The sequence below is a fragment of the Thermobia domestica genome, chromosome 2 (assembly GCF_964235325.1).
Source record: "Thermobia domestica chromosome 2, izTheDome1.hap1.1, whole genome shotgun sequence".
NCBI lineage: Eukaryota > Metazoa > Arthropoda > Insecta > Zygentoma > Lepismatidae > Thermobia > Thermobia domestica.
The window spans coordinates 82,899,949-82,927,919 of NC_137455.1; the positions used below are offsets into that span (position 1 = coordinate 82,899,949).

The 27,971-nt window shown below is 34.7% G+C and overlaps 1 protein-coding gene across 4 annotated transcripts in view; it reads left to right on the forward strand.

The window, feature by feature from the left end:
• Window positions 1-27,971, forward strand: part of stmA (Protein EFR3 homolog stmA) — an 82,093-nt gene that overhangs the window by 48,055 nt on the left and 6,067 nt on the right. For all 4 annotated transcript variants that reach the window (XM_081743248.1, XM_081743257.1, XM_081743267.1 and 1 more), the window contains exons 7-16: window positions 1,695-1,801; window positions 3,576-3,719; window positions 5,705-5,783; window positions 6,399-6,534; window positions 7,223-7,512; window positions 9,805-9,977; window positions 10,266-10,497; window positions 16,326-16,454; window positions 18,693-18,977; window positions 24,893-25,051. In XM_081743248.1, the coding sequence (XP_081599374.1) occupies window positions 1,695-1,801; window positions 3,576-3,719; window positions 5,705-5,783; window positions 6,399-6,534; window positions 7,223-7,512; window positions 9,805-9,977; window positions 10,266-10,497; window positions 16,326-16,454; window positions 18,693-18,977; window positions 24,893-25,051 (1,734 nt within the window). The remainder of the gene's footprint in view (window positions 1-1,694; window positions 1,802-3,575; window positions 3,720-5,704; window positions 5,784-6,398; window positions 6,535-7,222; window positions 7,513-9,804; window positions 9,978-10,265; window positions 10,498-16,325; window positions 16,455-18,692; window positions 18,978-24,892; window positions 25,052-27,971) is intronic.

Consider the following 27,971-nt stretch of genomic DNA (forward strand, 5'->3'; position numbering starts at 1 on the left):
CCCATTTTATTTCAATACATGAACAAATATTTTGATCGAACTTTCAGGCTTTGTTGTAAGTTTCATTGACCAGATTGTGTCGATAATAGATCTCTAGCAGCTTGTCACACTATATAGTCTAATTGTTCAATATACATTTATACAGCAGGATCTCTCGGAAGGGAAAAAACATATATAATCTGTAATGAAGAAACGCCCACATGGAAAATTTCTAGTTCAATAAATTAGTTTATTCTGTAATATAGAAGGATGAGGAAAAGAAGCCAAATATACCGCCCCAGGCAGCAGCCTACTATTGTCTAGACGTTAATCCGGGCCTTATATCTTAAGATTATGATTTTACAGGATAAGAACATTAAAGTGCTTCCTCACTCACCCTATTCACCTGATTTACCTCTAATGATTTCTGACTATTTCTGAAATGGAAGGATTCATTGTGTGTCCAGTACTGATATTTTTCAGGATCTAAATCAGATTTCCTTCACAGGTGCTTCTGATAGTTCGATGAAGATTGCAACAGTCTTTAAAAGTAGATAGAAAATACATTAAAGTGACAGAGAGATAATGTCTCTAAATACTAAAACTATAAAAGGTATAAGATAACGGTCTGTAGTTTTGGCACATATTTCGTATACTTAGAGTTCACCTGAGTGAAGATTTTGTAACGATTTGATACCTTTTCAGACTCAAATTGTAGATATTATATACAGGGTGAGTCAGAACTATTTAGATACCCTTTTATTTTGAAACCTGAGAGGAAAGTGTAAACTCTAGTAATGGGAGATGGTAGTAGAAGTGTGAGAGGGAGTTCAACTTATAGAGTACATAGCGGAATGGAAGTTCGAAATTTCAAGTTGCAAACGGGAAATGTCGCATATCAAATAACACCGGCGTGAACTCAGAAATCCAAAGGTGTGATTGTTTCTTTCATATCTTGTATAGTTTGCACGTTATGAAAACTGGAAGTTTGGAAAGTCTCATTATTAGTGACAAAATCTCTTATTTCTGCAGGTAATCTAAGATGATTGTCAAAAGAACAGAAAATAAAAATTATCCTAATATCCGGAGAACAAAGTTCCAAATAAGTTGCATACAGACATCCAGTATCGTATAGTGCGGCCGCGTACGTGATCGCCAAATTCCGAGAAACTGGCACTGTGGAAGATAGGGCATAGTGGACGATCAAAGACTATCACCAATGAGTAGATGGCAACGACGATTGTAGCATCAGAGTTCCAACTGCAGTACTCATCGTCTCTCACTGAAATGTGGTATCAGCTCGTCCTCCATTGTCCAGATATTGCATCCAGTCGCTAGCGTCCTTATAAGCAGCACATGGTAATGTAAGTGAGAATGACCCAGATCGACGATTAAAGTTCTGCGCGTGGACTACGAACCAATACGAACTGGATTTCTTGTTTATACGTGATATACTGTTTAGCGATGATGCCTAAGTCTGTCTGAATGGAGGCGTCAATTGGAACTCGGAGGTCTTCGAGTTCTGCCCATCTATTACCATCTCCCATTAATAGATTTCTCATTTTTCATTTCAAAATTTAAAATAAAAAGGTGTCCAAAAATTTCTGACTCACCTTGTTCGAAAATCTTGACAGAATAATTAGTAAAAATGGATAGTTTTTCACGAGACATAGAGTAAAGGCAGTTTTCGTTAATTATATATTTATTTTCTCTAGGGAGTTGTACGAAAAACAGTGTCCGATGATCTTGTGGAAAACATCTGGGAGCCTGTCCATATGGATAAAATTGTCCCTTCCTTACTTTACAATATGCAAGTGTCTCGGTAAGTATTTTTACATTCAGTTGTAGCTTCTCACTGTAGCAGGGTTCCTACCGACCTGAAAAAGTTAAAGAATTTTAAGTATGTATTTTTATTTCTTAAAACCCATTTTTCATCTTGCTTTACCTTGATAATTGATAGGAAATATTTTATAAAATAGTTTGTTTTGCAAAAGTTCTCTGCCCTAAGAAATCATGGGTTACAGAGCAGATGTTGCAGAAAGTGAGGGAGAGGAAGACATGGAAACGGGTTGATACAGAAGAGGGCAGAAAGATGTACAGAAAATTAAATAATGAATTACGAAGAGAAACAGACAGAGTGAGGGAAGAGTTTTACAAAAGGAAATGCGAGGATGATATAAAAACAGAAAGATCATATGTGAAGACGAAGAGGTTAGCGAAGAACTGTGGAGCATGAAGCTTCTCAGCTGTGGCAAGTGACCTGCCAATAAGGGCAGAATAACTATGATGATGATGATAGCTATCTTTTGTTCTATATTTACAATGGACATCGACCTGGTTTACATTACAATAAAACTTTAATTTCCTGTTGTCCTGTAGTTATATTAGTAAAATTCCATTCCAAATGCCACAGCAATGTATATATATATATATATATATATATATATATATATATATATATATATATATATATTAAATTGACTTATAGATTACTTATTAATACCATAGAGAGAGAGAGAGACATTGGGAGTTTTATTTTATTTAATGCTTAAACAAATGATAATAATGTGATGATGTGGTGAAAATATCACGGGTAACAAGGCTTGACTTTGTTTTGGATTTGAGGGAAAGGAGATTATGGGGACGCAGACATGTTTTCCGCCTAGGATATAAAATATGCTAGAGCCGCCCCAGGTCTGAATCTATTACAGTTATAATTATATGAATCCCTTTAGCGGTGTAAAAGCAGATAAATAGACCGCTAGTGATTTCTGAAATGTAAAAGAGCCCTCAAACCTAGAAAAGTTTGCCACTCTTGGTAGATTTCGATATCAGTTTTAGTTAATAAGTATCATGATTATCATATAATATGAATTTTTAGGTTTACAACGAAATTCGTTTCTTCCTATTTTCTCAAAAACTACGCATGAGTTTTTACACCCACACCTATCATTTTGTTCATTTTTGGATTTCTTTTTGGGGGAAAGAAAGGGTTAAATGCTAATAAAATTTTTGACTAGTATAAAGATTTTTTTTTTTCTTTTTAAAGAAAAATACCAGTTTTATAACTGCGATTAATGCAAACTGAACTTTGGCTTGATGAATGTTTTGAGAACTTGAAGTTCATTAGCGGGGAACATTGGATATTGTGCTCCAGACCTGCGCAAGAGCGAAATTCCAACCTACTCCATTCATTTCTAGTTTTAACTTACTAAAAGGGAGTAATAGCGGTCCGATGTTGCTGATCGTCCGTAATTTCCAACACAGTCTGGAATGGCTGCTATCCACAATTACATTACGAAAGTACAAGGCAAAATACAGTACTGTACCAAAAAAAATCTGACAATGTAAAATATCTGGTACATTATAAATATACACTATAGTAATAAATTCAGCGTTCTTAGTTAAAAATCAGGACTTTTTGACAGAATCGACTGCTCCAGATTTTATCCGTTACTTCCGAAGTCTGTTAAATTCAGATCCATAAAATCGATTGATGGGTTGAACGATATATATATTGTTTGTTTTATAGTGTTCTATATCCTTTACGTTATAGAAATTATGTATATACATTTCGTTATGATTGTCCTTTTCAGAGGCTATTCAAAACAGACCAGTTCAACTGATGCACCACAAGAAGAGCGTGCAGATCCTCCGACCCTGGCAGAAACTTGCATGAGAGAACTCGTTGGCAGAGCTTCGTTTGGACATATTCGTTGTGTTCTTCGACCAGTTTTAAGGTAATTAATTTTATACTTCATAAACAAATACCAATACCAGTGATAGAACTACTACTTTCACAGCTACGGGTAGTTGAGAATAGTTGTAAGAGAGAGTGAAGCCTTAGAGGAGAGGGAGGAGGAGGGGAGGAACTGAATTCCAGGTTTAATATTTAATCAGTGTAAATACAGGTCCGTTGTAGAAAGATTTAATCAAAACTTCCTTTATATGGTCATGAAACAATTATCTTTTACTTGGCTATTTTTCTATATATAATATGCAGACGTGATTTGATTAGTGTTTCATTTCTGCTTCATTTCAACTTGATATTCAACCTTAAAATCAGTTGCATAACTTCGAATTGTTTATTAATTTAAATATTTTGTTACATGTTAAGGATTCTAAGATTTTTAATTGCTTGCGTAAAATTCTTAAAATATACATGTTTGTAAACTTTAAGGGTAATGTAAAATAATTAGGGTCTCTTCTACTTTGCCGTTAAGTATAAAGTGAAGGATGTACACTACATGTGGTAATTTATTTGTCATTGAAAGAAAATTTATGTGGAATGTACAAAAAGCATAGAAAAATGTAGAGTGCATATAAATTGGAAAAGTGTTCCAAAGCAATAGTACCACAATTATTAAAATTTTCTTATTGAAGCTGGTGATAATGTGTGGAGAATACGCAATGAACAAAGTGCATTGATTTCTAAACCCAACACAAATTCCTTAAACACTCATATAAACGCCATATTTTCGAGAATTATCGGTTTCCTTTCAGGGTGAGTTCTTGTGAGATTAAATGAAGGTTTTCGTACTTATATGTAAAATACAGGATCAATAGGATAAATTTAGGTGGAAAAGCTGATTAAAAAAAAAAAATAAAAAGTTAAACACAGAAAAGCATCTTCATTGAATATGACATCTTGTGAGATTTTGTGCATCAGTGTTGCTGGGTCAAACTTAGATCTCTGGTCCGAGGTAACTGGAAATTAATACTGTTGATTTCTGTTTTTGAAATAGTTGATAATCTTATGCCACGAGTTATTTAAGTTACGCGGTCTAAACGAAGATTTAAAAAAGTATATATTAAATGGTTCGAAGTAATTCTTTGTCTGTGTTGGATACCTAAACAAGTAGTGACTTAAAATTAGCGTAATTAAAGAAAAAGGTAATATTTCCGATTACTTTCGCACAGAACCAAATTTTGATCTGTCTACGTTGACGAGCAGAATATTTGTAAGACGCTATACTAAAAAATAATTTTTCCTCTAATATGTCTAAGCACAAAGGACGTAAAAATAAGGATTCCGTATTCTAATTACAAAACTCAGTACTAATTAAGGTTAGTGTAAAGGGACAAGTTTTACCGATAGATGTCGCTACAGTCTTCGTATCTCTCCCATGTATTTTTTACCTTTCACGAAAATTTACAATTTCTATTATAAATTTCAACCTAGAGACTTCAAATTTTTAGAGAAGGAACTTCATAACCTATTAAAGGAAAAAATCCGTGCCGATTTTTTATTTATAATTTTCTTCACTGTTGAAATAGTTCCATTGTTAAAGGCTTGGCTATCCATTTCAACAATCAAGCCATTTCAACAATGAAGAAAATTCTAAATAAAAAATCGGCACGGATTGTTCTCTTGAATAGGTTATGAAGTTCCTTTTCTAAAAATTTGAAGTCTCTAGGTTGAAATTTGTAAGAGAAATTGTAAATTTTCATGAAAGGTAAAAAAATACATGGGAGAGATACGAAGACTGTAGTGCCATCTATCGGCAAAACTTGTCCCTTTATACCAACCTTAAACTCTATCTTTCGAAAATTTCCTGCTTTTATTTATTTTCTAAAGAGAAAATAAGTAATATCAAGCCTGAATTATGTTCTTTTATTTCACAAACAGACCCTAAAGCTTAACAAAGGAAAATCATGAAATTATTACTAAGTCAGTGGTCCGTCAGTAGTGAAAAAATATAAAGTGTTGTTGTTCTTATTTCAGGCATATGGATTTGCATGAGCTGTGGGTTCCCAATGAGTTTGCCATTCATACATTCCGTATTATTATGTTTTCCATACAGGTATGTATAATCGTTCATATCTAAAAATCTTTTTGTATCGAATTTTAAGATATTAATTATATTAGTGTAGTTAGTATGAAAGCATCTTCAAAAAATAATATAATCGCTGCAGTTTGTATGGCATCGTGAGTTTCCTATGTTATTACTATCTCCTTGTAGGGACTGTAGAGGGTTTTAATATCAGATTTTGTACAGAAGGCAAAAATCGAAACCCATTCTAGCCCATTTTGTAAAGGGGATCAATTTATCTTATTATTACCTAATAACTTTAAAAAACATTGTAAATCCTTATTTACGAATTGATGTAGGTCTATACAATTGAAAAGTAATTTTGTTTATTGACATTGTTTCGGTATTTTAAAACATGTTCATTTACATATAGATGTTTTAGTAAAAACTTAGAAGATAAAAGTGTAGTGCATTATTTTAGACTAACTTTAGAAGAAATTGGTTCCGATTTCTGTGAAAATATGGAATACAGTTGAAGAAGTAGCTAACCAGTGAATATATGCATTAATTCAAAACTCAAAATTTCATGTTGTTCCATACATACCTTGTTAGGTAATTACTCTCCGATGCATTTAATGTATGTTGAGTAATATTCGTTGGTTTCAGGCGCAGTATTCCTATACTGTTGTGGAAACTCTGATGGCTCACTTGGATGAAAACTCGGCATCTACTCCAAAGATAAGGACATGCATAGCGGACGTACTTTCGAAAATTATAGCCATTGCAGCAGGAGAGAGTGTTGGTGAGTGTCGTATTTTATCAAGCTATTCGGAGGAATTGCAAAGTAAATGTTGTAGAAACTGAATAAATGTGTGGTTATATGTAATGTAACGTAGAATGTAACGGGAATAGCATTCCGAGTATTAATTTGGTTTCCCTTTTATTAGTAGATCCTCATTTGTAACCTTGAAGTCGCGAAATTGTTAAATTTGGGGGGGGGGGGACACAAAATGTCACATATTAATGGGAGGTAGTTATACCAAATGATGCAAAGAGATGTTGTTTCGATACTTAAGAATGCTCAACTTTCCATATTTGGAAACTGAAACCTTTTGTTTGATGTCTCACTCTTCTAAAGGCCATGGGTTAGAGTGAAGAAAGTGGGAGGGAACAAAAGGACCTCGATAAAACCCACAAACACGATGTTGTTCATCGCAGCATGTACTGAGATCGATCTAGATTTTCTCCGCACCAAATGTAAGTAGTATATTGTCATATTTGAAGTAAAATTAATTGTGTGTTGGACAGGAGATTCTCATCTTGATATTCAGTGGGAAAAATCTGCAGTGTAAGATTACAGAGGTAAGTATATTACAGCGCAGAGCAAGTTAAATGGAAAATTTTGTATGAAAGAACTGAAGGCAGAGTTCCAAGTTTTCTTGTAATAGTGAGGCTTGAAATTGAGCAATCGTATTTTTTTGTTGTTTTAGGACCGTCAGTACTAGAAATTATCAATTCTTTGCTGACACATCTTCGTCAGTCTGTGACTCGAGATTTGCCTTCTGATGATCCTGCGTTCCAGCGAGATGAGAAGCTTTATAGGGAGGCCCTCATTAATGCTTTGGGAGAGTTTGCGAATCATCTGCCCGACTACCAGAAGATTGAGATTATGATGTTTATTATGAGCAAAGTACCACATCCCACATTGGACCATGGTAGAAGTCGTCATGGCCCAGGAGACGTGCTTTTACAAAATATTCTTCTTAAATCTTTACTCAAGGTACTTGACTAAACGTTTTACATTCCAAGTTATACCAGCTAATAACACATGGGCTGAAAAGTCCCGGGCCTAACAAAGAAAACACCGTTTTTTTGGTTCAAAATTAGCTTTATTCATCAACGTAATCTCCATGAAGAGCAACGCAATCAGTCCAGCGCCGCTCTAACATTTCAATACCACTTTTGTAGAACGATTTATCTTTTGCCTCAAAATAGGCCTCAGTTGCAGCGATAACCTCTTCATTCGTGCGAAATTTCTTACCGGCGAGCATTTTTTCAGGTCTGCGAACAGCCAGTAGTCGCTGGGAGCCAAATCTGGCGAATACGGTGGATGTGGGAGCAATTCGAAGTTCAATTCATGTAGTTTTGCCATTGTTTTGATTGACTTGTGACACGGTGCGTTGTCTTGATGATACAAAAGTTTTTTCTTTGCCATATGCGGTCGTTTCTTTGCAATTTCGGCCTTCAAACGCTCCAATAACGCTATATAATAGTCACTGTTAATGGTATGTCCTTTCTCAAGATAGTCGATGAATATTACACCACGCACATCCCAAAATACCGAGGCAATAACCTTGCCAGCCGATTGTTGTGCTTTCGGGCGCTTTGGACGAGGTTCACCAGTTGCTGTCCACTCAGATGCCGATCGTTTTGATTCCGGAGTGAAGTGATGGATCCATGTTTCATCCATGGTCACATATCGACGCAAAAAGTCCGGTTTGTTACGTTTAAACATGGCCAAACACTGCTCAGAAGCATCAACACGTTCTTGTTTTTGGTCAACAGTGAGCAAACGCGGCACCCACTTTGAACAGAGCTTTCTCATAGTCAAATGCTCATGCAATATAAAGCCAACACGTTCTTTTGATATCTTTACGATGTCAGCTAACTCACGCACCTTCACTTTTCGATCATTCAAAACAAGTTTGTGGATTTTTTTTATGTTTTCTGATGTTACTGCCTCAGTTGGACGTCCACTGCGTTCTGCATCATCGGTGTCTCTACGACCACGTTTGAAGTCAGCAAACCAACGTTTTATTGTTGTTTCTGATGGAGCGGAGTCCCCATAACACTTTTCAAGCCATTGCTTCGCTTGAACGGTATTTTTTCCCATCAAGAAGCAGTGTAAAATTAAAACACGAAATTGTTTTTGATCCATTGTTTTGAAACTAACACAAGTAGGGTCACTCTTAGCACAATAACTCACAGACGAATGAATAGAATATCATGAAATTCTCACAGCTGTCTTGTGAAGGTTAGTATTCACTGAAAACAAGGTGACTGCAATACAACTAGCGCCATCTATGTGTTAGGCCCGGGACTTTTCAGCCCATGTGTTAGATGATTAAAACTTTATTTAGTATGAGTACTTAACGTTTTCATATTGTATTTGTTGCAAACCATAATAATTTTATATTTATTATCTTCAGATTAAAAGAGAATTTTGCATTATCGAAGATACTATTCCGATATATTGGTGATTTTGCTTAATGATGTATGTCACTTACCTGTGAATCTGATTATAGAGAGATTGGGTTCGATTCCGACTTGGACCGTTCTATACCGTGCAGATATACATACTTATCTTGGTTACCTAATTACCTTGAAAAGTCAAACATTGTGTAAAAGTCTGTTGATTGTCTTCCTATATTGTTTTTATGGAGTAAAATGTTACAAGTTATTCATGACGAACATTTAAGAGTCAGTTATGTCGGTAAATGTTAATGAGAAACAAAGCATAAATAAAGAAAAGTCGAAAGTGAATCTTCCTAATCGCAATTTAAAATTAATACAAATGTTAGAAATCGATAGTCATAATCGACATAATCAATAAGATGACGTGGTTTAAAATGAGATTACATTATGGTTCAATTGAATTTAATATGTATAATTAGATTTGTTAGTTGTTACATTACGATCGTATTTCGTTTTGTATTTTTGGGGAAAATACGGAATCTTGCAGTCGTTGGCGTTTATTGTTTTATAACGGCAGTACATGTCTACTGTATTTTTAACTTTATATATATATATATATATAATGAATTAGTTTTACTTTCTTTAAATCTGTCAGTAAGAGAAATAAGGACACATAAGAAAATATTATGTAGCATGAAATACTGACATTTTTATGTACCTGAAAACTGAAAAAAAAAAAAATCACAAAGAATATGTGCTTCACTTGTCTAGAATTTATGTAGCATGAAATACTGACATTTTTACTTACTTGAAAACAGAAACAAACAAAAAAAAAAAAAAAATCACAAAATGTATGTGCTTTGCTTGTCTCTGTCAGGTTGGAACAAAATACCGAACGGTTCATTTCAACACCACTTTCCCACTGTCGTTCCTGGAGCCGTTGCTGAGAATGTCTCTGGCCCCCGATGCAGACATGCGGCTTTTGGTACAGAAGATCTTGCACACATTGATAGACAGGCACCAGAATCTGGAGAAGCTACTAAAGCCTACGTGAGTAATATGTCCATCACTTAAGATAATAGGAATGAGAAAGATCCATTGTAATATTGCGATATAGTTAATTGCTTTTTCCTTAAAAGTATCGATAATCGAAGGAAAAAATGTGTTTCAAGATTTAAATCTTGTACTTTCCGAATCAACATACGATGAAGCTTACCATTAGTATTTGGTTAAATTTGGATTCGTTCTCTTGTCCAAAATTACGGATTTTAGTTTTTGTTGAGATAAGGAATGCTCCAGTAGTTCGAGTTAATATGGAATAATCCCATGTCTTTACAGTGTTAAAGTAGCGGAATTAAAACTAGTGATCGAGAAGTGTTCTCGCCCTGATATAATCTTCATTCGGAAACATGGACCAGAGATTTTCTTGAGCATGTATGAGAGTTTGGAACAGGAGAATAATACTGTAGAGAATATGGAAGCTCTGTACACAACATTTGCCTTACTTTGTGTTGAACTTGGCTGTGAAGATACAGTAATGGATTTACTTAGGTTGCTTATTACGATCCAGGTAAGATTTCCCATTTTATTCTTCAGTTAGTGTAATTTATAACTAACAAAATATTCTATGTTTACAAGTACAGATTTTGTGTTTACGCTCTTACTGAATAGTTACGAATATTATGAGATGTCTCCATGCACCTGCTTTTCTGTTGTGTAATTTTTCATTCTACAACTGATGAAGTGTTTGACTGAAGTTCACATGGTTTGTATATAATTATGCTTTCTCTGTTTTCTGGTAAAATGATTAGAAATGAAAATATGATTTTGAATACTTCTTGTTAGCCTAAAGCCTGCTTGATTTTTATAATTTGATTTCTGTCTGTTTTCTGGAATTCTATAATGGTGCTTGGAATGCTAAGCAAAGTCGTACCTTGTGACGTTTTCATTCTATGATATCTTTTTAAAGATTAGAATTGTTATTCATATCTCTCATTTTTTAAAACCATTTTTTTGTATTCATAGTATGAATTTTATACTTCATTCAGAAGGTTCCGGAACTTACCAAAGCTGTACTTTTCCTTGATGCCCACGAGCTTAATGAATTTAACTTAATTTTCTTTAGTGTCTTTTTTTTTTTTTTTTTTTTTTTTTAATTGCCTATTTTCAAATTAACTCATTTTCTTCACAATATTGTTGGTTGATTCGAAATAAAATGAATGTGTACAATGTGTAACGTATATTCCAAATAAAACGGTAAACGAATACGTTACACTCATGCCTTTCCTCTCAAAGACAAAATTAAGAGCGCACTCAGGAAGGAAGGATAAATTATTTCCTCCACTAATATAGAAAAGCAAATATTATGTTAGTATAGTTCAATATGATTGACTAGAAGTAGGAACAGTTTAAGTCAATATATCCGAGTGAAATTATACCACGGTACGCCAGGTAAACTAAAACAAAATATGTTGAATGAAAAGACTTGGATTTGATATTATTAACTTTATAAGAATATTAAGTTTTGAAATTAATATATGATATAAAAAATGAGAACAATTTGCTGTAAAAGCAATTTCAATATTAACAAATTAATTATACGTAAGGAACGACGATCATCAAATAGCATTACCTTTCATTAATAAGAAACAGGAATGCAATATCTGATTAAATGGCGTACTAGAATTCAGTTTTAGGAATCTTATATCAATATAAATACAGAATTTTTTATAGTACTTACAGGTTTATAATTTACATGTCATCCAAAATATTTGAAACGATAGTTTTTTATTCCACACTACAACTCACTCTTAATCACAAATTTCAATAATAATAATAATAATAATAATAATAATAATAATAATAATAATAATAATAATAATAATAATAAATGCCAAATTGTTAAATGGTTTTAAATTTGACACTTTAGAAAGGTTTTAGCTCCAGATTCAATTGCAGTCTGTGATCTAAAGAACCAAGGTAGCGCTGCAGTTGAGCGAAATGTAATAACAAAGATACCACTAGATGTTACTGAGAGAGAAAATTTTATAATCCAACTAATTTACTAAAGTTAAGGTATTTCTAAAACATCAAAATAACTATTTTACTCTGAAGTCGGTAACGAGAAATGGGATGCTAATTATAATAAATACGTCATTATTATCCTTTATTTCTTAGTATTTTTTAAATAGTTTAACACATTACAAACACGAATTCAAAATACTTCTCTTTCAATCTCAACATCATAGATCAGTCACACACACACACACAAAAAAAAAAAAGTAAAAGAAAAAGAAAGAAAGAAAGAATTGAAATGTATGTTACTTATTGATCCTTCCTTGTACAGTCACGAACATTAATAAATGGAGATTGGAGCCATAAGAAATAATGGCTTCAGCCTTCATTTATTAATGTTCGTGACTGTACATTTGAGAACTGCTTTGTGTGAAAAGTGTGTATTCATTGTAACGATCATTATTCTTTTATTTATAATATTCCAAATCTATCATATTGTTTCCCTTCCTGGGTTATAAGTAGAATCCGGATTATGTGTAATATCATTTTGCCAAATATGTACATAAATATTGGTGAGTATTTCAAATTATATTCCCGTAGTCAAACTCCCTCTATAAAAATTGTTGCGGGAGTACCTTAGGATTCTGAAACATGTATTTTCGGATAGCGCACATGTTAGTTCCTAAGTGAAGTCTTGACCCGACTCCGATAGGCTCCATAGTTTTGGAACTATGTACCTTTAAAGTTCATTTTTTCATGTTTTTGGCAGCTTATAACTCCGAAAGGAAGCATTTGCTCACCGAGGTTGGTCTATACTTTTTGTCTTATCTTGATATCAGGAATCACCTCCCAAACGTTGTCGGTATTGTTTTGAAACACTGCATATGTTTTCCTATATAATTTTGTTTTTTTATGCAATTTGAATACTTCATATTGTATACATATACTGTATGTGTGATATTTAATTTAATTAAGCAAATTTGAAAATGAATTTGCTAAGCTTTCCAAGAGTTAGGTCATTCATTAAACATGAAACAAAACGCAGTTCAACTCGGAAAAAAAAAATATATTTTGGAATGTTAGTAGTGGGCATATCAAATATAATAGAAAGTTTTCACAATGTACTTACCAAAACTATTCTTGCATGGATTTAGAAACATAGCACTAATGTATACATTGCACTCAGTTAAAGTAGTTCGTTGTTTATTTCTAAACAATCATTTGTTGTATGACAGTTTAAGAAATGTTACAATTTTTCTAATATTCAAATATAATCCAAACACTATCTGAGGCACTTATTTAGAAAAACAATGCACCACGATATATTTTGCAACGTTTTCAAAAGACATGGAAAGACGCTTGTCTCACATTACATTTTTATAGGAAGAGAATGGCCTTTCTACGTCACATGATATTACTGGGGCGTATTTCATGAAGTGAATTTTCTCGGGGGAAATATCATGCAGATCTTCTGTAATTTCTCCATTCAGGATTTTACACACACTGAGAAATGTGACGAACCGAGGGTTCCTTTCCAGCCCCCTCTGGAACTTAGCGGCAACATTCACACCAGCTTCTCCTCAAACAACATCTAACTTCTTTCTCGTATCCTCCAGGACACTTAGGGATTTCTGAAGCAAGAGTCCAGAAGTTTCCAATTTCTTGATGCTCTCCGGAAACCAACCAAAATTGCTTATAATGTACGCAAGCAAAGAAGACATCTTGGGATCAGAAAAAGCAGCTTACGCTTCACGCACGGAAACTGCACTGTCGGCGGGGAAAGAGTCTACAACGGATTTGACGTCCTCAAAAGGTTCGCTGTAAAATGTCACTGCTTCTAGCCATGTACCCCACCGGCTCAGAAAGGAGAGGTACATTTGTCGCCATTACTCTTTGGGGAGCTTTCAAAACATCTGTTTTCCATTGGAAATAAATTTATTCACGTCAGTTGCTTCTTACTTCCTCTGCGACACGTTGAAGTGTATGTGCAGCAAAGTCGGTGTAGAAAACAAGAACTTTCTCCTCTTCAACACCACGTGGCCACAGCACTTTCAGGCCATCATTTACGAACTTGCCACGGAAGAACGATTGACACATTCAAGCTCCTTGCAATATATCAAGTAGGATTTGGAGGGCGAGTTGGGATGTAGCTTGTCAACTATTAAATTCGCTACAAAGCGTCCCAAACTGTCGGTGGTTTCGTCCGCAGCCACCCATATATAGGAATCACTGATCTGAGTGCGAATTGCTTCGACACTTTTGTTGTACCAAGCATCGAGGTAGTTTTTCCGCGGTGTAGATTCGTCCGGGATATTTCGCTTGCAATACTTTAAGAAATCCTGGTATTTCGGCACTTGAAGCGTGTTCCAAGAAATGTTTGCAGCTACCATTGCACCACATATGTCCGCGAAAAACTCATTCTGCGATGAAGACGTCTAGAAGAAGATTCCCGTTTCTTTCTCGGGTGAAACGCGGTTCGTATATGTTGTTCCAATTGCGATTTCATGGAGCAACTTATCGTTTTGTCACATATTGTACAAATCACCACCTTACCATCGGTTGTACAAGCAAACCCACGATTTTAACTTAGATGCTAGCGATGATGCAACCGGTGCCAAGACGAAATATTAATACACAAAACCTCAATTCACGATAAATACGTCCACAAGACAACGTCTGTTCGTATGAAGAAATTTTCTACAGTACGGCTGTTTCTGTGTCAGACAGCACGGAGGGATGAAACTGGCAGGGTGACTTTCCTTGAAAGAGTGACGGAATGAACTGCCCCAAGCAGTGAAATCTTCAGTGCCAGACATCTAAAATTAGGTTTGACCTGATCATTCCTCCTCCTAAAGCTTGGAATGCAGTGCAGGACAGGGCAAATTTCTCGGATTTTCCAGTAACGTTTCTGCAAGTTGTTTTGTATTCCTTATAATATTCACAAGTAGAGAATGAACAAGAATTACAAGAAACTGCTAAAATGTTTGATTTTATGTAAAATGCCTGAAAATTTGTAATATTGAGTGAAATATGTAAAATAAAACCTAGGTATAATGATCTTGTTCACGTGATTCGTGAAGTTTTGAACTTTTTTCGGAACTACATGCAAGGGAAAGAAATATATAATTACATATAATCCGGGCTCTACTCATAAGTAATATCATTCTTTTGTTTTCGAGGTACTCTGTATACTATCACACATATATCACCTAGCTCTTATCTGTTTCCTTTTTCATTGTTTGTATTACGGCAAAGATTTCGCCTTTGGCTTTCGCTAATTTTACTTCCTTTCCATAAGGCATTTGATGTTCAAAGGTCATGTACCGTAGTCTTCGTCAGTAATTTGACCTATTATTCCGTCCAATTAGCTCGTTTCGAATAATGTTTTATTTTAGAAGACCAGTGATAAGTTGTTCTTAGTCGTGCTTGGGACCAATCGTGACGAAGTAATTGTACCAACACTACTCCAGAACAAATATCAAACAAGATAATAATGAACACTTCTTCTTACTTTTTTATTGAATTTTTTCTACATTATATGTTTGTCAGTCGTTAGATAATAGATCATTAAAGTTTTTACATTTATAATAATAATAATAATGAATTTTTATATTTAATTTTTGTATTGAGTTTCATTGTCAGCTTTCTCCCGTATACTGAAATTATATTAATCACACAATTTTGCTACTTGCATAACAATTAATCTTAGCAGTAATAGGTTATTCTACAAAGTTCTATTAATTCCGTAATGTCTAAAAAAGAAAAATGACTATTTATACTCAAATATTTAGTCAGTAGAATGTTTTCTTCTGAACATGCTTTTTATAGTATAATGTAAGTAACTTTCCAGTGCGCTACCTTAAATTCGAACTTTCATAGCTTTGCTAAGATTTAACAGAATAAACTACGTGTGTCTTATTACTAGGAATAGTAAGGAACGCATGAACAGATCAAACGTTTGATGTTGTAGTGCATTCCTTTTATTGGAGTGTCATTTGTAATAGAAAATTAAGTGGCGTTCAAAGAAGAAAAAAGAAAATATATATTGTTCTGCAGATAATTGAGATTTAAGAGCTTAATAAGAAAGTACATACTGGATATTGAGATTATTGATTATATCGTTCCTTACATGACAAAAGAGAGTAAGTGGTAAATTTTTCAATAAGAGAGCAGATAACAGTCAGTTTGTTCCTTATAAGCAACGATTTCCTTAGGAAGCTATTAGTTCCAGGGGAGAAAAGACACACACATCCTAACCCTTCCTTATCCATGTGCCAGATTTCGCAAGATGCATTAATACTAAATTAGTGATACATTTGTATTTATATTAATTTCAGGTTTAAGTAGAAATATTTTCTGTATTTTTGTTTCTATATTTTACAGGATATGGCTATAACCAACACCTCTCTAAGTGCAGCTCAGAAGTTTAACCTTCATGCCATAGTGGCCAGTTTGTTGGTACTTATTCCACATGTTGTACCAATTAAGTCTCTTATGGATTACTCAGCTAAGGTGAGAAAATATGTAAAAACTTCCCTTTATTCATGACTAGTTGAAATGCTCTTTCTTTCCACGGGAAGAATAGGTTTACGGAAAATATATGAAATATATATTTGAACCCTCTCTGGCTCCCTTAAGATACACATTTAAATGAAAATAAAATAAAATCCCAGCTCGACCCAAGTGTTAACTATGTTCAAAAATTTCTTTCAAACGGTGTAGTCATTATTCTTGGCGAAAGGTTTACTCCCATACCTCTCAAGTGCTGTGTTCAAACATTTCATTTTAAACTGTTCAATGTTTGCTCATTTCACAATATTATGAATAAAAATTGGGAAATTAAAATATTACAGAAGTTGACCCCTCCCCTTTTTCTTATAAGTAGAATTTATATACCAAGTTTTATCATCCTAACATGACGTACACGTGAGATACTCTATTTTTAGCATACATTTTAAACCCCCTCCTCCCCCTTCAGGATACGCATTTTAGTGAAAGTAACGATGAAATCTCAGTTCGAGGTGAATTTCATTTTAAGCCGTTTTCCCGTGACTCGATATCAAACAAGATCACTTTAGTTTTTATTTATAGAGAATTTTTCAGTTTCTAGGAAGCTTACAATATATGTAGCATCATAATTCAATTTTTAAACTCCGGAATCACCATCTTATTTATAGGACATGGAGTGATGATCGATATTTTAGTGTGTTCTGTAATTGCATATTTGATTTTGTCAAGGCGTGATGTACTGATAACAGTCAGTGTGTTACACATCAAATACATTTACTGTTAGTACTGTTGTGTTAAAATTGTGTTGCAGATTTTCATTGTGGAAACAAAGCGAAACAATGTTACTTAATATGGTGTCTGTTTAACCTATTATTAGTACAGAATGACACAGAATAACGGGAATTTTTTAAATGCGTATTGGCAGCCGTGAGCAGGTGGCAGCACTGCAGGACAGTGACCTTGAGCAAGTAAACACTGCCATTTTAGTAACAATGGCTCAGTAAAACGGCCAACAGCGTACGTTAGCCATAAACATGTTTTATAAAAACAGTGATAGTTCGGAAGCTGCGCAGAGAGAGTTCCGACGTTTTTACAACTTAGGACGTCATGGTGCTGTTCCATCAAAACACGAAATAAAAAGTTGGATTAATAACTTCGAAGAGACTGGATCTGCCCTAAAGAAGAAACCAACAGGACGACCGAGAAGTGCTCGTACTCCACAGAACATTAATGTACGCGAGTCTGTCTTAACGGAGCCCACGGCATCTAAAGGACGTTATTTTTAAGAAATGGTAAATTCCATGAATGCTTCTTAATTGGGAAAGTTTAAGGTTCCTATTACTATGAATAAAATGTTTTTCTTCCATCACTCTTGGTTTTATTGAATTGTTAAAAAATTCCCGTTCTTTTGTGTCATCTTGTATATTACTCTCTCGCTGGTGTAGTGGTTCGCGCACGTACACGTGGGTACGTAATCCCAGGTTCGATTTCCATTAGGAGACTTAAAATTTGAACGCATTACGGTGGTTTGGATTCCACCTTAAAATATAGATCCACGTCTTACATAGCTTTGGTGCTGAAAGAACCGCTAAATTTCGCCAATTAACCTATTACTGGCATATTATGTTATTTTGATTCCTGATTTTCGAAGTTTCATTTTACTCTTTAATGAAATGAATACTACTGAATTTTTCCACCTGTTTCAGGTGAAGGTTTTTTTCTTTCGTTATAATAAGTTTCGTTCCCCACGAATGGGGAACATTGCACGAATCGGGAAATATATATATTATTGCTACAACAAGAATATATATTTATGTAGATGTGCTGATAACCTATTTATATAACTATTTCTATAAATGCACTTTATCTGAAGGTTCATAACAAGTAATAACACAGAAAAATCTGGACGAGGAGAGGCAAGAACTCGAATCCCGATTTCCCGCTTCCCGACAGTTTACTCTAATCAGAGACATGGTTATGGTTAACTTTCCTGTGTTCTGACGCTTTATTCGTTCACCTCTACAAGACCAGCCATCGGCTGGCAATTTGCAGAAACAATGCAATAAGGTAGATGTCTCAGTTGATGAAATATGACCATTATTTTTTAAATGTTCTCTATAAAGAATTGAAGGTATATAATAATTTTATTACGTGCCTGTATAATCTATTTCTGTTAGTTTTTGTAAATATCAGAATCTGTATTTATTTTACATCTCGTTCATTATTTATTTGTTGTTCCAGTTGGTAGGCTTACGACAGCAAAAGGCACCATATCTTTTACCAGAACTAAAAGTTCATTATAAGGGCGAAGTCTCGACTCAAGTGCCGACGGAATTATTGGTGGATCAGCTTGGAGTGACAGAGTGTCTGCGAAGTGCTGGTTTTGACATTTCTCGTATGTCTGCTCCGTACAGTGGACTTCCTCGCCATTCATGGGTTGATACAGGGATGAGAGGCAGTGTCGGAGATCTCAACTCTATCACCGTAGAAGTGGACAGCGTCGCATCTTCCCCAGGAATGCAGAGAGTAAGTAATTACGAAAGGCACTGAGACTGAGATAGTATTGGATAAGGAAGTTTGGGGTAGAGTGTCTTAATACTTTAACTAGAGAGATTGCATACTGTTAGTGGTTTGATGTGAACGTCAGTCTCGAGACATTCTCAAGTCTTAACGTCCATATTCAGGAAGAGATCATTGTATGGTTGGAGGAAGAGGACCAGATAAATTTGTGTAGACATTTGTTTAGGAACTATAGTAGTAGTTTCAGGCTGGTTGGCTGTGAGTCCGTAAAAGGAAAATGCCATTTATGAATCGAAGTCAGAGGAAAGGTTGTAGTGTGATGTGCGGAGCATTAATTTCAGGTGCTCTGTGAATAATTGGCATATGAGGGGAGCATGGGAGAGCTCAGAGTTATGCCCTTGATTTGGAGATAATTATTATTTTCAGATATGAAATTGTTGATAGTTAGGACAAACTTGCAAGTTAAATTAGGAATTACGTCCTAGTTGTTTGAGATTCGGGACGTGTGTTTTTAGAAATTCTGCAAGGGCGCCGAAACCGTAGGTAAGTGGGATATTAGCGTTTAATTGAGATTATGTCTACGGGGGCAAGGGTGATACTGGGAGATAGAGGTCCAGTGATCGAGCGAATAATGGATATTAAGTGATTTATGTCTTTAAGGTATAATAGGGCAGCTTGGACGTAGGGATGGAGGTAGTAGTCGAGCAAGGCAGATCGTTAGGTGTAGTTAACACAAAAAACAGTGGGTATTCCTGAGTTGCCATGTTTGTGGATTTTAGAGAAAAAGTAGAATTTATTTTTATTTATTTGTTTAAGTAAGGTGCAAGATGGTAATTTGGGATAGCCTTCTAGTAATTATGGTTGGCTAGGTAAAATAGGATGTTACTAAGGAAATCACTGATGGGTCTGTAATGGAAAGTGATGGCCTGTAATGGATGCAGTTGGAGAGCTGCTTTAGGGCTTCTTACCAATAATCAAAATAGTTGATGAGCATTGTTGAGCCCTTACATTCGGCCCGGATGATTGTGATGGGGAAGAATGCAGCGCTGAGATTAAAAAGGTTTGTGTGCAAGTATTTGGAAAATGGGTCGGCAATTAGTTTGGTAATAAAGTATGTGCATGTATAATTTTAGAAGCTGACCATTAGGAAGGCGAGGGTCTTATTAGATGAAGAAATTTCTAAAGTATTAGTATCATTAGGTCCTAATACTGTCAACCAGTGGCGGCGATTGGACGTTAAAAGTAGGGGGGGGGGACAAGACATGATCTGAATATTTAAATATCAATAGTTTTCTTGGTTGCTTCTGACATTTTGTTTGACGAAAGGTTGTATAACTAATAGGATAGTATATTTTTCAGTTAAAATACCGTATATGGTATTTCATATTTTAATAAGTAAATTGACAAGAGTAACGCAAGTAGTACTACTAGCACTTTATACCCTTAATCAATGAAGGTGTAATAAGAGATTTGAGTCCTTGCTCATAAACATCTTAAAATTCTGTCCGGAAAATTGTGATCAGATTATTTAATAACAAATTTGCAAAACAAATAAATAGAAAGGATAAAATTAATCATAGTAATGAATAACGAGTCTTGTTTTGTAGAAGTTATGTTGAAACTGGGGATTAATGAAAACTTATATTTTTAATTCCACACATGCCATTAAATGTATGTTATTACTCTTAGAGAAAGAAAGACAGTAAATACTACAAATATATGCTAGGACATTTAAAGAAATACGCAATTGAATTATTAATTGTCTTGAATTACAATTAAAACGCAACTTCTGTAGCTTCCTTATCTCCAGGGAAAACAAACAACCAATACGTACTCACGCAACGGCAAATATTGTATGACACCATTTTTTTCTATGAACCAGTAACACATACAAAAAACTTTGATTTCCAAATGAAATTATATACATTAAGGGGTTACTTCAAACAAAATTATTAATAGAAAGAAACCCTTTCTCCATGTCGTAAAATAATGTTTAAAGAAAATTCGTAAAGTAGAAAATGGATTGTAAAGCACAGAGAGAAGTGACTGTGTCACTAATTCTTGACATTCCACTCTTTAATTTTTTTTTTTATTTTTTTATTTTTTTTAAAAAAATGAGCTGTTCAGTTGTTTCTATTTGTGCTGTAAGTAGTCCTCCATCTGTTTGCCACTAATTACAAACCGACTTTTATTCCTTTCTCTTCTTCATCCCTCACAAACTCGATTCTTCTCGTGATTGTAATGGCCATTTCATGATTTTCATTAATTCTTCGTCTTCTCAGTGGTAGAGCGTTCACCTCCGGTGCCTGGTTCGATCCCAGCTCGCACCGTGTGGACTTTGTGGTGGACAAACACCGTGCTCGTGGGTTTCTCGGGGTTCTCCCGTTTCCTCCCATTTTATTCATTCCACCATTTCACTCATCTCTCATCATCACCGTCTCCTTTAACCTAACCGGGATAATGGTGGGACGTAAAACTTAAAGATTTCATTTCATTTTTCAATTCTTCGTCTTCTGTTCGAGCAATTATCTACACAGTTTAGTAGCATTCTTTGGGTGATTGTCTTGTTTATATACAAAACTAGGACTAATAATATTATACCCAGATCGTTTAACATGGTCGAAGAAATTTGAAACATTCTTCTTTTTATAATATCCCGTCTATTTTTACCAGGCTGCCAGGTTTATTACCCATAAAAGAACACCATATCACTGTGCAATCTTCTCGATGCTTACTAGTTGACACAGCACACATAAACACCCTTTTATTAGAATCAACCTTGCTTCCGTTGGTCTATAGTTCATTTTTGTGTATTTTTGTGTAGCTTAATATACTTTTTTCTTAATTTTAGTTTCTTAGTAGCTACACATTCTCCTAGGCAACGGACTGTGAACTTTTCAACCGTAATACTTAATATGTAAGTTTCGCTTGTTTCATTTAAAGCAGCGGGGAGTTATATGTATCCTTTTAGATAAAACTTAAATGAATTGTACCTGCTTCGTTGTGATGGATTTGAGCTTTCCAATTCGATTTCAATCTTCATTTGTACGAGTCTCTCTTATTCTAACAACGATATGTTGAGCTACGATTCTCTTATGATGAATATCTTCCAACGGTATGTTGAGCTTATTCACAATTTACTACTTACTATACACTTTCTCACCTAAAGTACGGACACTAAATCTTTGTTCAACAAGAAACAGCTTTTGCCTTGCCATTATAATGCATAGTATTCTATAGTGCACTAGTAAAATCACTTGATCTGCATTGAAGTGCAGAGTGGCGCATAAGACATACATGGGTTTGAATAATATATAACTTCCTTGGTGTGAAAATGCATGTAATTATGCTTGTTACAGATATAAACCACATGGAAAATGTGAAAACACTAGGTGTGAAAAATTGTCCTTCAAATAACCACCATTTGCAGCCGCAGAAGGAGTGCTCTTTTCAGTACATTGTCAACAACTTTACGTAGAATTCCTGGCTGTAACTCACGAATCTTGGTCCGAATATTGTTTTTTAGCTGCTCTATAGTGGCTAGATGGTTGAAGTATACACGTTCTTTGAGAATTTCGAGAAAAAAATCTAGTGCTGTTGGGTCCGGGGAGCGTGATGGCCAGTAGAAATCTGTATACTTGGAAATCACATACTCTCCAAAAATGTACGTCAATAGTGCCTTAATTTCACGTGCTGTGTGAGCAATGGCTCCATCTTGCTGGAACCAGAGTGCAGGATTATTCGGTACAGCCGGTCTTAAAAATGCCTGATCATTGTGCAATACTATTTCCCTGTTACTGTTACGACAACATTTTTTTCAAAGAAATAAGGACCAATTATCCGTTCTAAGGTCACATCATACCATACACTTTAATGAATGTAAATCACGCTGACAAATGACTTTGATGTTTTCCTGGGCACATATTCTGCAGTTTAGCTTGTTGACAATTACATTTAAGTGGGACTCTCATTGTCAGATTCTGAAGGAAGTCCTGTTGTTCCGTCCCGTGTCGCTAGTTCTCGGAAGCAAACTACATACCTGAGATGAGCTTGTGTATCTCTCGACTCAGTCTCTGCACCAGTTGCACCACGTGTGGGAACAATTTCAACTCCGTCTTTACAATTATTTGAAGTGACCTTTGCGTCATCCCAAACTGATTGGCACGTCGATTGGTTGATGTCACAACTCGTTGTTTTCAGGTATGCATACCGAACGTGGTTTCTCCGTTCTTGGGCGGCAGCGGACTGAATAATGTTGCCGAAAGCGTGCTACCAGACGGAGAATCGTAGTCTGACGAAGACAGTTGCTCGGTTTGAAGTGGCGACGGTATGCCCTCTCCGTCAATCAGTAATCAAACAAAAATTGATAGCGCATTGCAACTCACGCGTTACGGATGCACCACCCTAGATGTTCGCTACGTGGGTTTAATGTAGCTAATTTCACCCACGACTCTTTCAATGTAACTGATACCTGATAAATGTAAACCAATTTAGAAATGCATCAATTTTTGACAAGAAAAAATATTGTGTCTGATGGTACGCGATGGTAATAAAACACGGGAACAGCCAAACATGACAATCTTAAAAAAAGACAAAGGAACTTTTTGTTTTCGATTTTCTGTAATGCGACGACATGAATCAGTACAAATAAATAACTTTTTTCCATTATTGTTTATCGTAAGTTACTATTAATGGGTCGGCCATTACTGGCTTCAATTAATGAACAACTATAATGTAAAGCATATGAGTACATATTCCATGTTTTGTTCAGTGTTTTAAAGATTAATTTTGATTTCTAGCATTTCTGGTTAACAAATATCCTGTAGTCCAGCGTTTCTCAAACAGATATGCAGTACACAAAGTGGTTCTCGAGGATTGTGGTCTGCCAGTTTGGTCCTCTTAGATTGAATATTAGTACTAAAAAGACGAAAAATATAATAAAATCCAAGTGAATTGTGTATCATACATTATAGTTAAGAATCTCAGAGGTATAAATTATACAATTTAATAAGGTATAAATTAAATGAGTTCTTAAAGGTTATATATAAAATATTTCTGATAGCTTTTAATTATTAAAAAAAAAAACTCATATGTATTATGTTCTATTAATATCAACATAAAATTAAGAAAATTTTAATTAATGGCATTTTTAACATATAAATATACAGGCCCCAAACATTTAAAAAATGGTAGATAAATTTTCTGTCGAAGGTACAAGAATAGGGAACATTCTGACTAATAACAGTGGTCCCCACTTGAAAGAAGCTTGAGAAACTCTTATGTAGGCTAATGGAATCTCAATCATTTCTGAAAGTAGACTCTAGAATTGCATACAAAGATTCAACACAGTCCTTGTAGAGAAATGCCGAAAGAACTAGATCTCTATGTTACTGTTCCGATGTTTGTGTAATGGAGTCAAGGAAGGACTCAGTAAAGATTAGAGACTTTGGAAATCGAACCTGAAAATTTAAGATTGTGAGTTGAATTTCTGTGTTCATATTTTTTATACTTAACCCCGATACTTTCTGAAAACAGTTATTTATGAATAATCATCTGCGATATATCTCAAAGACTAATCGATCTTCTTCTGGCAGCAATAGATTGTATATTTTACTTTAAAATTCATTGAAAATTTGTAGAAATATGTATCTTCTGTCAAATTTACAGAAATAAAATCTATTAACTTAAACGAAACATAACGTAAAAAATTCCGTGTTGCATGCTGCTGCATTTCAAAATAAATAAACTTCTTCGTATTTATGCTTAAAAATACTTCTCGTATTCATAAATCTGTATATTTTAGACATTAATGGCATCATATAAAATTGTTCTACTTAAAATGGTAACCAGCAGAGGTTAAAAAGCATATTTACATGTGAGTTTTATCAAGTGTAATGTATTTCAATCTTCTTCCTTTGTAGAAGCATCCAGAGGAGGAGCTGACGTTTGAGTCGATGAAGAAAATCCTTCAAGAGTCAACTGATTCCAAGCGAGAGGCGGAGGAAGAGCGAAGACTGGCCTTGAGCGAAACTTTCAGAACAGCTGCGTTTGAGGATCTCGTTTCCAGAACTCAGGCAAAGGTAGGTTCTAATATAGATCCAGTTTGTTTCACAGGCTTAAACTATAACATTGTGGATCAAATGCTCGATTTTAGTTCATACGTTCGTACAAAAGGCATTCAATAAGTTTTGCAGGGATGGGTATAATATTTGTATTAGTTGCAATATGACGATGAAATTTTAGAACATACTTTGATCCTTTGGCTTCAAAATGGTAATAATTAGGTAAACCACAATAGACATCAGGACCCAATAACGGTCGGTAATGGAATTCCTGTTCAAAGTCGGTGATGAATCAGCCACATCAATTCATAGGAAGTTACCTACGGTTTATGGGGAGCATACATTGAACCGCGCCAGTATCCAGCTGTTTAAAATACCTAGACTTTCTAGATCAGGCCAGAAAATTATGGCCTATTTTCTGGGAAATATGCGGCATCATTTTTGGTTCCACAGTTAGCAAGGAATGTAATTTTTTGTCACTAGATAAAATACGACGTGCTCTCTTGATCAAGAGACCGGAGCTGCAAGGAAAGGTCATCAAACTCCATCATGACAATGCCAGACTTCACACAGCCATGATGACACAACAAGAAATCATGAAAATGAGATGAGAAGTCGTCCCTCGGTCTCCCTATATTACGGACATGGCTCCTTCGGATTTCTTCGTGTTTGATCGTCTGAAGGTCCACATGCGAGTAAAAACATTCGATAGTGACAATGCCCTCATTTCGTGCGTGAAACAATGGTATAAAAGTCAACAATCTGAAGTTTCCCAAAGTGCGTAGTCTAAACGTATGTAGCTTTGCAACATAATGTAATACTTGCTGTTTTGGCTTATTTAACATATGCCAAGTATGGCCAGAATAATGAATGATGTTGAGAAATTTGCTTTTTCAGTGATGAGTCATTAAGTCAAATGTCTATTTAATTTATCAGCAATGCCTCGAACGTATTTATCACATAAATACCAGGTCGCTATAAAATCTACCTTCTGAAGTTGAAAAATTTAGTCAACGAAATAGTGTGGTAAGTCAAGAAAATTTTATTGTCATATGTCGATAATAACAAATTGTAGCAATTAAAGTATACCCGGATACTACGTCCTGTTTGACACTCTATTCTTGTACCTAAAATTATAATACATTAAACGTCTGTGTTAGAACTGTAGGATACTATCATTCCAAACCACTCTCTTAGCGTGGAAAAATATAGAAAGAAAATGATAATAATAAATTATCGGTTTAAACTTTTCATATAAAAAGAAAAGCCATTGTTTTGCGAGTAAAGTATTCAGAAAGGCCACTTCAGGAGATAAATACATTCGTCGCTCTTCAGCGTATTTGCATCAAACCAATGACAATCTATGAAAATTATGTAAATGATGAAATAATATTTAATGGTGACATTGGATTCCTTTTCATCTTGGGATAGAAAAAAATGGTTATAGATACAGTAGAAGATTTGAAAAGTTATATTTTACAAGCGTAGAAAACAGAAGTTCCAGAACAAAAACCTTCGTACTGACTATCGAAAATACCAACTAAAACCTGAATGGATGTCTCTATTGAAGGAATCCTATATAGCATTGAAAAATTATTAATGATTTGCAGCGCTGTTCAGACATAGATAAAACTTTCTGCATGATTTTAGATTATGTTGTCATTGGATCCAAAGTAAGTTAAACATAAAATTCTCGTAGTCTACGTATGACTATAGCCGATGAAGTTTTAAACAAGGATGTGAAAAGGAAAGATAATTTGTGTATCCAACATTTCCACACCCATTCACACATTTACACATATAGAACATAAGTGTTACAATAGTATACTTTGAGCAACTTCTAATGATATTTAGATTTAAGTAGATGTTTGTGAAACTAGAGAGAACATAGTTCATTAAATTACGTCAAATTGCATTCAAAAAATATTCAACTTGAAAGCGCGGAGAAAAGAAAAGAAAGCGAGGGGAAGTTGACGTAATTTATTTACTGACGTAATTTATTTACTAACTGGAAACTTTAAGAGTATTGATGGAGTGTTATTTACTTCGGAAAACATGAAAAATAATTCCTCAGAAGACCTAGAATACCATTATATTTGTTCTTAGAGGTTAAATATTCCGTTTGAGACCCTTTTATTATTGTTTAGCTGAAATGCCCGTTTTTCGCACTGGAAGGATAAGTCTATGGAACCACAGACCACTGGATGGTTGTACAGAGTTCTGTCTGTTCTATTTAACTAAACTTGGGCTTAAATGTCTTCTGGACTGTCACCAGTCAACTTAGCAACCCCGAAAACTATGGATTCAATACTAATCTCCGTCATTTTAGACATTTTTCACCGCTTTTGCCAATGAGAGCTGAACTTGGACTTAAAACGGCATCGGGAGTGTCACTATTTATCTCAGCAACCCCAAAAACACTTAATACCGGTATTAGCGACTCAGTTATTTTCAGATGTTAGCACCTTCTTACCTCCATCCCTAGGGGTGCTCTCTTACCTTTTTTTTTTTTTTAAATAAAATTTGTAATTCTTATGTGTATCAAGTTTTGATGAAACTACTCCAGGCGTTCCAGAATTATGGTGGAACGTACACTAACTTTTAAGATTTTTACGTTTTGGATAGCAATTTGCAAAATGAATTTAAATTTGCATCCCAATTTATACTATTTGCATAGCACTTTTGGTAGGAATGGAAATGAAATTTGTTTGTTTATTTTACCGTTTTACATAGACATGAAATAATGAAAATAAGCAATTTCTGTATATAAGAAACACGTATGATAATGAAAAGCAAAGTAGAAGAAAAGTAATCACATTCTGTTTTTAAGTGCTAATTTTGTCATTCTGCAGATTGCCTAAAATGATATTTAGCTTTGAATGAGTCCGTCAAGAAACAGGAAATTGACATAACGCAGCCCATGAAGTGAACCTATTTT